The sequence below is a fragment of the Salvelinus alpinus genome, chromosome 27 (genome assembly GCF_045679555.1).
Source record: "Salvelinus alpinus chromosome 27, SLU_Salpinus.1, whole genome shotgun sequence".
NCBI lineage: Eukaryota > Metazoa > Chordata > Actinopteri > Salmoniformes > Salmonidae > Salvelinus > Salvelinus alpinus.
In genome coordinates, this window is record NC_092112.1 from 22,022,100 (window position 1) to 22,034,315 (window position 12,216).

A 12,216-nucleotide genomic window follows, 5' to 3' on the forward strand; every position below is an offset into this window, starting at 1 on the left:
AGCCTCCTAGTTTTGGATTGAAGTCAATGTACCCACAGGAGGACAGAAGCTAGAGGCTACTAAGGCTACTGATCTTTATTGCAAAACAGTGTGTTTTCATCAATTATTTGGTCGAGTGAATATATTTAGTGTAGTTTTATCTAATTCACTGAGGAGGATGGTCCACCCCTTCCTCCCCTTCCTCCTCTGCGGGGGGGGGGGGGTTATAAAGTGATGTCTATAATGACGTCTCTATAACATAGAATGAGGCCAAGTGGGATTTTGTAGATACTGTCCATGCACGATAACAGCTTACATACAGACCAACAGCTAAAATAGAAGCTTTGGACAACACAGGCGGTATAGTATTCAGGTTAGATCACTGCCAGCACGCATCGCTTAGGAGAGAACATAGAGCTCAGTAAAAAGGCAGAAAATAGGATTCTGAGTGTGGGGACTGCAGGCGAAGGTGTCATGTAATACAGGAATGATTAAACGGCAGTCAGACAACCAGTCAGTCAGTCAGGCAATTAGTCAGTCAGTCAGCCAATTAGTCAGTCAGTCAAGGAGTCAGTCAGTCAGTTAATTGTTCCATCAGTCATCAGTCAGTCAGTCAGTCAGTCCATTGGTCAGTCATCAGTCAGTCAGTCAGATAGCAAATCACTCCGTCAGTTATGAGTCAGCCAGTCAGTCAGCCAGCCAGTCAATCAGTCAGTCAGTTAGTCCACTGGACTCTAGCCTTTGGGCTGGGAATCGGGCCTTGATTCATTAGGAGCCTGAAATTGATTATCTGCTTATTTTATAGATCGAAAATGATGTCACAAGTCCATCCCTCCTTCATAATAATAATTAGGTCTGTGCTTACATTTGTCCGAGAAGTGTGTATTATATGCATGTGAATTGGAAATTTGTGTTTTGCATGTCATATCTCACGGCCAAGGATCAGCCATTATTGACTGCAATCCTGGAGCAATTAGGGTTAAGTGCCTTACTCATGGGATTCGGCTCTGGGATTCAAACCAACGACCTTAACCGGTAGGCTACCTGCCACCCATGCACATTTTTCATATCATAGCACAGTATGAGTCAACTGAATCTGAAGTACAAAAGACACCCTGCCTCTATAATCCCAGTGTGATTCTAAATGGGTAAATTTAGAAGGTGCCCACAGCATCTGTTAATTCTTGTATACACAGTGGGCGTCTTCTGCCAAAACAATAAGCCACACCATCATCCACACATCCGGTCTCTGAATTTCACATGAAATAATAATAGCCTATACTAAGTAAGATTTGCAACACTGAGAAGTGCCTCGAAGGAATGAGAAATGGAAATACTTTGAAAGCACCACTGATAATGAGCCTCATTACATTTCTCTTGCTATCGGAAGCATTTTCCACAGTGATGTTCAATAATTCAAATGGTCTTTAAAGTCGTGTTCGATTATTAACTCAGTAGCATTCTGACAAAATGCCTGTTCAATGTTCACACCTGACATATGCCATAACACACTCTACTAGCCCTTCAAATGTATTAGCATTCAGAACATGGCTTTATCTCCTCTCCACAATGATGAGAAAATGATACAGCAAACAAATGTTATAACTATTTCCACATCATGATTTAACAATATCACACCTCTACAAGCTTTTGGCTGGAATATAGCAATTGACCCCGAATCACAATTTGTAACACAGTCTGTTCTGAATTATAACCTGCTGTTGTCTAATAATGTTAGCTTTTTAATTGCACTTCCATCTGTTTGAAGTGCGAACTCATTATTACCCTTCTACCATCTTGTTTTCTCCAAGGAAAATGGCCGTACCCTTAGATTCCATTTAACTTTTTATTTATTGTATTTCACAACAGCAGCAGTGATTTGTATTCCACTGGGATAGACCTTTACCCACAGGATCAAGGCAAAAGCTGTGCATTCCTTATGAGCAGAGAAGCTTTATTGTACAGCAGTAGCAAAGTTGGATGAAATATAATGAACAAAAATATAAACGCAACATGTAAAGTGTTGGTCCCATGTTTCATAATCTGAAATAAAAGATCCCAGAAATGTTCCATACGCACAAAAAGCTTATTTCTCTAACATGTTATGCACAAATTTGTTTACATCCCTGTTAGTGAGCATTTCTCCTTTGCCAAGATAATCCCTCCACCTGACAGGTGTGGCATATTAAGACGCTGATTAAACAGCATGATCATTACACAGCTGCACCTTGTGCTGGGGACAATAAAAGGCCACTCTAAAATGTGCAGTTTTGTCACACAACACAATGCCATAGATGTCTCAAGTTTTGAGGGTGCGTGAAATTGGCATGCTGACTGCAAAAATGTCCACCAGAGCTGTAGCCAGAGAACAGAATGTTATTTCTCTATCATAAAACACCTCCAACGTCGTTTTAGAGAATTTGTCAATACGTTCAACCGGTCTCACAACTGCAGACCACGTGTAACCACGCCAGTCCAGGACCTCCACATCCAGCTTCTTCACCTGCGGGATCGTCTGGGACCAGCCACCAAGACAGCTGATGAAACTGAGGAGTATTTCTGTCTGTAATAAAGCCCTCTTGTGGGGAAAAACTCATTCTGATTAGCTGGGCCTGGCTCCCCAGTGAGTGGGCCTGGCCCCCAAGTGGGTGGGCCTATGCCCACCCAGGCCCATCCATACCTGCGCCCCTGCCCAGTTATGTGATTTACATAGATTAGGGCCTAATTAATGTATTTCAATTGACTGATGTCCTTATATGAACTGTAAATCAGTCAAATCGTTGAAATTGTTGCATGTTGCATTTATACTTTTGTTCGGTATAGAATTTCCATTACATGAATACTGCAATAGTATACAGTAGTACCTCATGAACATAGTTTGCCATTATAAAGCCAGTACTGTAGATCAAGATGGTATATCTGTGTGTGGCTGTTTTGAGTCGTTTATCTTCTTGGCTGTTACTATTGCATCTCTGTAGTTTACAGTGGTTGTATTCTTCAAAAAGTTATGTTTACCAATCAAATTTGAATGGCTTTTTAACAGCTTATTATCTCTGTTAATTCTGCTATTTGAGCTTGCACTTAACACATGCAGTCTTGCGTGGAATATAAAGGGCAAGCATGCTGAGACATCTGTGAAACATGATCAATATGAGTAATGGTACTGTAGGTGAATAAATGTGTTAGTTGTCTGTATTCTTGTCTGTCATATTTGAGTTTGATTTGTATAATTCTACCAACAGTATTCTGTAGGCTAATGGCCATAATAAGGTTGCAGCAGAGTGAACACCCGCAGGCAATTTAAGCAGCTCCATAGCAAAATATAATGAAAATGACATAAATAAATACATTTACACACATACGTACACACATACACACATACATATATGTTACAATGCATACAGATATAAATACATTGATTGAGGCTTGTTTAACAACGAGAGGTCAGCTTATAGTCCAGTCTGAAGTAAACAACATTACCCACAATAAAGTAATAGAGTAACGATTATTTACATTGACTATGAGATGAAATTAGAGATGTTCTTTTATCATAAAATTCATACTGATCTCATTAAGGAGTCGAACCAATAGAAAACATATAACAAATGGAACAGAAATGATCTCTGTGTCCCAATTTGATTTCCTTCCTCTTAAAGTATGCAGGGAAATTACTGGGTATAAGAAAGGAAAGTAATGGTATAAGACATATGGTGGAATGATTGAATCCGACTAGCCCATGCCTCCAACACTCCAATGATTTTAGAGTTGTGGGAGGTAGTGAACAAGTGTACACTTCAGAAGAAATGATATCTTATTGGGACAAAGTTATTTTGTCTAAGGGGGGGGAGGGGGGGGCCCTCCCAGAGGGCTCAGAATCTTGTGCTTATAATTTCCTCATACCAGTTAGCCTACAGTAACTCTGTGTGTCATACAGCGTTGGTCACACAGCAGGCTTTCCATGCATGTTTAAATATTAAACTTTATATCAAGCCTTGCTGTTCCCACTGTGCCTGTTCAGACATTCTGCCCCCCAGAACAAGCTACATGATTCCATGGCAAAGTCTACTGATTTCCAACACGTACTCCTTAATATTAACCTTTGATATCAATAATGGGAAAAGTCCTTATCAAAATGTTGATTTAGGTTGGAATATGAATTGTATAGGGTGGGCTGTAATCTCATGACTGCCGATCATAAGGAAGGCAGCAGAGATTATAGCCTATGATTTCTGGATAGATTGTTCAATAATGGCAGTGATATATCAATACATTCTTGTTTTGCAAAATAATCAAGTTTACAGAATATGACTGCAGGCCATGTACTGCATGCCTGTGAAGTAGGCTATAATATAATTATTATAATAATGTCTCTAGCAGTGATAGATCAATACATTCTGGTTTTGCTAAATAATCAAGTGTACAGAATATGACTGCAGGCCATGTACTGTATGACTATGAAGGCTATAATGTAATTAAAATAATAATGTTGCTAGCCGTTTCGAAAGCATGCAAGATACAATACTGCACATGTTTACTGGTTGATGATGACTGAGAGTTAACATGTTGCAATTATTGGCGAGGTGCAGTTTGACATAGCTGAACAAAATGTAATGGTATTGGCAGCCTTTTATGTCTGGTAGCCTATTTTCAGGACCTGCAATATCTGAAGCGTATTAGTTTGTGGAAAGCCTTTTTGAAATCCTCATTGGACATGGTGTATATGATGGGGTTTATTAAAGAGTTAAGGTAACCCAACCAAGTAAATATGTCAAATAATTCTGGATAGAGACATGACGCACAGACTGAAACCACTAAGGTGTAAATGAAAAACGGTAGCCAACATATGATGTAAGCTCCGAGAATGATCCCTAAAGTTTTAGTCGCCTTTCTTTCCCTGGCAGCTGAGATCCTCTTCTTCTCCAGGAGCGCGTCGGATACAGTGACTTTCACATAGTTCACATTGGCAGGTGAGCTATTAGCTTCACAAGAAGAGATTTCGTTCGTCCCGTAATTTAGAGAGACGGTGGATGCTACAGAGTTTGTACCTGGCGAGTTTGTTATCAAATGGGCAGAGGTGAGTCTTTTCCCCGGTTTATTATTAGACGACTGTTTCAAGATCCTCTTTCGGGCTTCCACATAGATCCTACCGTAAAGGGCTATGAGTAACAACGTGGGAATATAGAAGGCTCCAAAAGTGGAATAAATTGTGTAGAAAATGTGATCAGTGTTCACATTGCAAGTGGTAACTTCCTCCGCTTTCACCTGACGCCAGAAGAAGGGCGGTAGTGAGATGGAGATGGCAATCACCCAGGCAGTGGCGATCATCCCCGCCGCGCGCGCTGATGTGCGCTTCTTGGTGTACTCAACCGCGTCTGTTATTGCCCAGTAACGGTCCAGCGCAATTATGCACAGATGAAGAATGGATGCGGTACAACACGTTATGTCTGAAGACAACCATATGTCGCACATAACTTGGCCCAAAGTCCATGTTTGACTCACCGTGTATAGCGCGCTGATTGGCATCACCAATACCGACACCAGAAGGTCTGTCAGGGCGAGCGATGCTATCAGAAAGTTTGCAGGCGTATGCAGTTTTCTGGATTGATAAATAGTAGCAATAACAAATGCATTTGATAATGTTGTTGCAAAAGTTATTAGGGATAATGTAACTGCTAAACCAGCTTGAAAAGTCAAACTATCCTTCTCCTCCTCTCCTCGTGTCGTTAAATTGACATTGGTATCATTGGTTGACATATTCCAGAACTCTCCATAAATAAAAGACATTGGCTTCAACTGACTGGCGCGCTCCATTCCTCGACACTTTTTTGACAGATGTCATCGAGCTTTGAAGAAAACCCTTCAAAAAGGGAGCACTAGGACTGCTTAACCAACGTAAACGTTGCATTTCTTTTCATCTTTTCCAGGTTAAACGCAGCTCAATCCCCATCGGTGTCCATCAGTGGCACGTTGATTATCCAACAACCACAGGGAGAAAATGTGAACCCTTCTTCTTGAAATATCCTTATTGTCTTGACTTCCCATTTATTTACTTTATTGTTGGTTGTATATTCAGATTTTCAATTAAATGTAAATATGAGAAGAGCAATTCCATTATATCCAATACTGATTGTCGTTAGTTTTCACAATTAAACAATTAAACGAATTATGTATCACAGTATCAATAATCAAAAGGAAAGATAATGATCTATAGTAGTTTGTGATCTATATTCGTTGTTCTTTGAGTCTGTTCATCTGCTCTCCAAGGCACTGTGTTGGATCTGCTGCGCTTCAGAAGTTGGGCGCGGGCGAGGCTTCACACTTGGTTTTATAGAGAACGCTCGCGCTGTCAGAACCCTACAGATATCATCGATCGCACTCCCCCCCCCCCCCCCCCTCTCTCTCCCTCTCTCTCTCCAGGCTGAGCAAGTGGTTTCATCCACCAGGTCTTAATGCCCTTGGGTTTAGTATACATCATAGCAAGAAAAACTATATGACATGCAGATATTGTTATGGTAGGATATCTGCAATAGGCCTAACTAAGATCTTCAAAAATTAAACCTACATTTACAATGCACTCGGCCACATAGCATTGGGATACAGTCCAACGCCAGCAAACTGTCAATCAGAACCTTGGATAGCTCCACTCCGGGAGTCCACAGACAGCTCCTCTTGAACGTTTCTTAGGTCATTCGTTTAACAGGGAAAGTCACGATTTGTGATTATTCTGCTTATTATGTTGTTGGTGATAGTATTATAGTGTATTTAGATTATGCGATACTGGTTGTGCTCTGTTCTCTCAAGAAATCAAACATACAGACGTTGCAGGCTGTATAAATGAATGCCAATGTGGCAACCTCTCTGCACTATAGCCTACTGCTTTAGGCCTTTAGGGAGCCACTGGACAAATGATTACAATGCTCCAGTCAGACCTGCAGGGCTCCAAAGTTTATGCTGTAGGTGCAGGCCTATGTATATGCTGAATCAATGTAAAACCACAATGGCATAGCCCAGAGATGATCAATTAGATTCAGCTGCCTGTCTTTTTGTATGGCATATATAGCCTGTCTTTTTGTATCTCCACATGTTGAAAATTGAGAGTTGAGGCTGAGATGGGTTTTGTGAACTTCGTGATTAACTTTGTAAATTATTAATATGTTGGTGCAAATATAAAGGGAAGCCAATCTCTTATTAACGTTAAAATTAGTTACATCCTCACAATCCCTCAAGTCACTCTATCATAGAGGAAATCAATTGTGCACTGCATACTGAACATTTTTTGGTTCCCTTTCGAGTAAAGAAGTTGAAGCCAATAAGTCTCTATAGCCTATCATGTGGATATTTTATGTCTAGCTCCATTTTCTGCCTTCACTCTTCTTAAACTTCACTTTTAGGTGGGGCATTATGAATCTTTATTAGACAGTCATTTTCAATCCAATTTGATTTGGTGTTCATTCTATTTCCCCACCCAGGTGTTGCACAGAGTCAAGCTTTAGAGAATAGATAATAATCATCATCATCTGTTTGTGTAAGAAATGAGGTCAAGCAGTTTCTTATTGGATTTCCATTGACAGACACACTTTCTGCAATCTTGTGGAATTTGCATCAGCATCAGGGAGGCGAGCTTAAATGCTCATCATGACCCATTGGGCAAAAACTGGTTGAATCAACGTTTCCAAGTAATTTCAACAAAATAACGCAATGTGGTGAAGTTGAATCAATGTGGAAACCTGATTGGATATGCAAAAAGTCATCAAATTAAGGGAATTTTGCATTTTTTCACACAACCTTTAACCTAAATCTAATGACATGGTGAAATTGTTTGTTGATTTCACATTGAATTCACGTTAGTTGACAACTCAACCAAATATAAATCAGAAGTGGACATTGAACTGACGTCTGTGTCCCCAGTGGGGATTGACCTAGTAGATTATCACCAACATCTTCACAAATGGAACTAATAGGCATAATCATGTCAATGTGTAAACCTATTAAATGTAATCAATAGAGGATGTCAATCATAACTAGCCTATTTATTGAACGTAGATTGGATGCTAGAAACATGACCGTTCTGAAAATCGTTTCTTTATGAAGAGAATCCTGAATATCATGGGTTAATTCATGTTGTCAAATCAATTAGTTTCTTTAATCAGATCAATTTAGACTCAAATACATTTTATGACTGGGACACAACTTCTCCCCACTCTCTGTTGTAACTGAGAAGGCCTTCTTTGATCAGTGGTTTACTATGTTAAAGTATTTGACTGTAGGTCTATCTGACGCTGGCCAAGGTCTTGTTCCATCATGGCTGGTATGACAGTGACAGTGTCCTTGCTGCTTTCCTTTGTCACACCTTTGTCACTGTGAGTCAAGAGATGGCCTTGAGAATAGCAGGGGGAAGAAGGAGTACTCAGGGTGGTGCAGCACCCCCTGAAAATCAGATTTGAGTTATTTATTAAAAAACAACATTTCACAAAAGTAGTGCACTGAGCCTTTACTAGTCCTGTATTAGAAGACCGATATAGCCTTCTGTAGCACAGACCCAAAAAATGTACAGCGCCCAAATACATCTCGTTTTTTTGCAGAAATCGTGCATGCATTGGATTGCAATGCTGGTGCAGTAAAATAATCCAGTGCAGATTAATGAATTACAGTGTAAACTAATCCAAGTGTAGGCTATGACACAATGTATATACAGTGCATTCCGAAAGTATTCAGACCGCTTGACTTTTTCCACATTTTGTTACATTACAGCCTTATTCAAAAATTGATTAAATAAACAAAATCCTCATCAATCTACACACAATAGCCCATAATAATGAAGTGAAAACAGACTTTTATACATTTTTGCAAAGTTATTAAAAATAAAAAACAGAAATACCTTCTTTACATGATTTTGCTATGACACTCAAAATTGAGCTCAGGTGCATCCTGTTTCCATTGATCATCCTTGAGACATTTCTACAACTTGATTGGAGTCCACCTGTGGTAAATTCAATTGATTGGACATTATGTGGAAAGGTACACACCTGTCTATGTAAGGCCCCACGGTTGACAATGCATGTCAGAGCAAAAACCAAGCCATGACGTCAAAGTAATTGTCCATAGAGCTCCGAGACTGGATTGTGTCGAGGCACAGATCTGGGGAAGGGTACCAAAAAAATTCTGCAGCATTGAAGGTCCCCAAGAACACAGTGGCCTCCATGATTCTTAAATTAAGAAGTTTGGAACCACCAGCACTCTTTCTAGAGCTGGCCACACGGCCAAACTGAGCAATCGTGGGAGAAGGGCCTTGGTCAGGGAGGTGACCAAGAACCCGATGGTGATTCTGACAGAGCTCCATAGTTCCTCTGTGGAGATGGGAGAACCTTCCAGAAGGACAACCATCTCTGCAGCATGCCACCAATCAGGCTTTTATGGTAGAGTGGCCAGATGGAAGCCCCTCTTCAGTAAAAGGCACATAACAGCCCACTTGTAGTTTGCCAAAAGGCACCTAAAGAACTCGGACCCTGAGAAACAAGATTCTCTGGTCAGATGAAATCAAGATTGAACTATTTGGCCTGAATGCCAAGCTTCACGTCTGGAGAAAACCTGGCACTATCCCTACAGTGAAGCATGGTGGTGGCAGCATCATGCGGTGGGAATGTTTTTCAGTGGCAGGGACTGGGAGACTAGTCAGAATCGAGGGAAAGATGTACAGCGAGATTCTTGATGGAAATCTGCTCCAGAACACTCAGGATCTCAGACTGGGGTGAAGGTTCACCTTCCAACAGGACAACAACCCTAAGCACACAGCCAAGACAACGCAGGAGTGGCTTTGGGACAAGTTTCTGAATGTCCTTGAGGGTCCCAGCCAGTGCCTAGTCTTGAACCCAATCGAACATCTCTGGAGAGACCTGAAAATGGAGAGACCTGACAGAGCTTGAGAGAATCTGCAGAGAAGAATGGGAGAAACTTTCCGAATGCACTGTAAATGGAGAAGGTTAAAACGTGGTCAGCGCAGATCAAAATAGTGGCACTAAGTCTCGGAGTGAACAGGGGAGTGGTCCATGGTTCAAGGTCCTTTATTTACCCTGTTCATAATGAGAACGGAACGGTTTTATTTTGGCTTCTGCTCAGATGGATGAAGCCAGCGGGACCACATGCAGCACATGACACCAAGGCTACAGACCTACCACAGATCTTACTTGCAATGGTGTAGTGTTCTTTTTTTATATGAGGTAGCAGAAAACATTTGTACCAACAGATGTAGCCTATTGAATAGCCCATCAACCCTGTTCCTGGAGTGCAACCATCCTGTAGGGTTTCACTCCACAGTTGTAACTAACCCAATTCAGCTTATAAACCAGCTAATTATTAGAATCAGGTGCGCTAGATTAGGGTTGGAATGCAAAACATACAGAATGGTAGCTCTCCAGGAACAGAGTTGGAGATTCCTGTTATAAAATATGCATAAAATGCATCCTCCAATTGCAACGTCTGCCTATGCCCACACATATTGTCTCAAGAACATGTTCTATTTTAATACCCTCAAACACCAAGTTAGGCATACCTCATTTCAAAATAGGCCATCATCAATGTCCACCGGGAATGATAATTATTCACGTTTTACCGGTGAAACTGCATCTCCATGCCAATCATTTGATTGATCTCAATCAGTGTCATGGGAATAGCATATGCATTTAGATCTTGTTGAATTACTGTTTCGTGAGCGAATTAAAGCAGATGATATTAGCCTTTCTTGTATTTTGTTTAAATCAAAGCATTTATCCTGCATAGTGGCACTGAGTTTTGGCACATTATATATATTTTTTGACTATTCATCTTCAGCTAACCATCCTAAAATCTCATAAAAAATGTGGTGTTTTTGGTGTAACAGTAATGTTATAGGCCTGCTATGCTATTCGGTTCTGTTCTATAAAATACTAATGAACTGTTATGTGATCTTGCAAGACATTGATTCAGCTTTGATCTAACTCTACTAAACAAGCACCATTGTGGGAATGATAATCTTCTATTTGTAATCATAATAATCATAATAAGTGATGAGTAGGACTATTAGGCGTATGCAACATTAATATGGAATTGGTACCCACTTTGTTGCTATAACAGCCTCCACTCTTCTGGGAAGGCTTTCCACTAGATGTTGGAACATTGCTGCGGGTACATGCTTCCATTCAGCCACAAGAGCATTAGTGAGGTCGGGCACTGTTGGGCAGTTAGGCCTAGCTTGCAGACGGCGTTCTATTTCGTCCCAAAGGTGTTTGATGGGATTGAGTTCAGGGCTCTGTGCAGGCCAGTCAAGTTCTTCCACTCCGATCTCGACAAACCATTTCTGTTTGGACCTCGCTTTATGCACAGGGGCATTGTCATACTGAAACAGGAAAGGGCCTTTCCCCAAACTTTTGCCACAAAGTTGTAAGCACAGAATTGTCTATAATGTCATTGTATAGTGTAGCATTAAGATTTCCCTTCACTGGAACTAAGGGGCCTAGGCCGAACAATGAAAAACAGCCCCAGACCCTTATTCCTCCTCCAACAAACTTTACCGTTGGCACTATGCATTCGGGCAGGTAGCGTTTTCCTGGCATCCGCCAAACCCAGATATGTCCGTTGGACTGCCAGATGGTGAAGCGTGATTCATCATTCCAGAGAATGCGTTTCCACTGCTCCAGAGTCCAATGGCGGCAAGCTTTACACCACTCCAACCAACGCTTGGCATTGCGCATGGCAATCTTAGGGTTGTGTGCGGCTGCTCGGCCATGAAAACCCAATTCATGAAGCTCCAGACTATCAGTTATTGTGCTGACGTTGCTTCCAGGGGAAGTTTGGAACTCGATAGGGAGTGTTGCAACAGAGGACAGATGATTTTTACGTGCTGCGTGCTTCAGCACTCAGCGGTCCCGTTCTGTCAGCTTGTGGTGCCTACCACTTCGTGGCTGAGCTGTTGTTGCTCCTATGCGTTTCCACTTCACAATAAAAGCACTTACAGTTGACCGCTGCAGAAATGTGACGAACTGACTTGTTGGAAAGGTGACATCCTATGACGGTGCCATGTTAAAAGTCACTGAGCTCTTCACTAAGGCCATTGTACTGCCAATGTTTGTCTATGGAGATGGTTGTGTGCTCGATTTTATACACCTGTCAGCAACCGGTGTGGCTGAAATAAACTAATCCACTAATTTGAAGGTGTGTCCACATACTTTTGTATATATACAGTACCAGTCAAAAGTTTGGAAA

The 12,216-nt window shown here is 41.1% G+C and overlaps 1 protein-coding gene across 1 annotated transcript; it reads right to left on the reverse strand.

The window, feature by feature from the left end:
• Positions 1-1,811: 1,811 nt before the first annotated feature.
• On the reverse strand, positions 1,812-6,260 carry LOC139556161 (5-hydroxytryptamine receptor 1B-like). Its single transcript, XM_071369739.1, has one exon. It carries the CDS (start codon positions 5,788-5,790, stop codon positions 4,627-4,629), a length of 1,164 nt encoding a protein of 387 aa, XP_071225840.1. The 5' UTR covers positions 5,791-6,260; the 3' UTR covers positions 1,812-4,626.
• Positions 6,261-12,216: the final 5,956 nt, after the last annotated feature.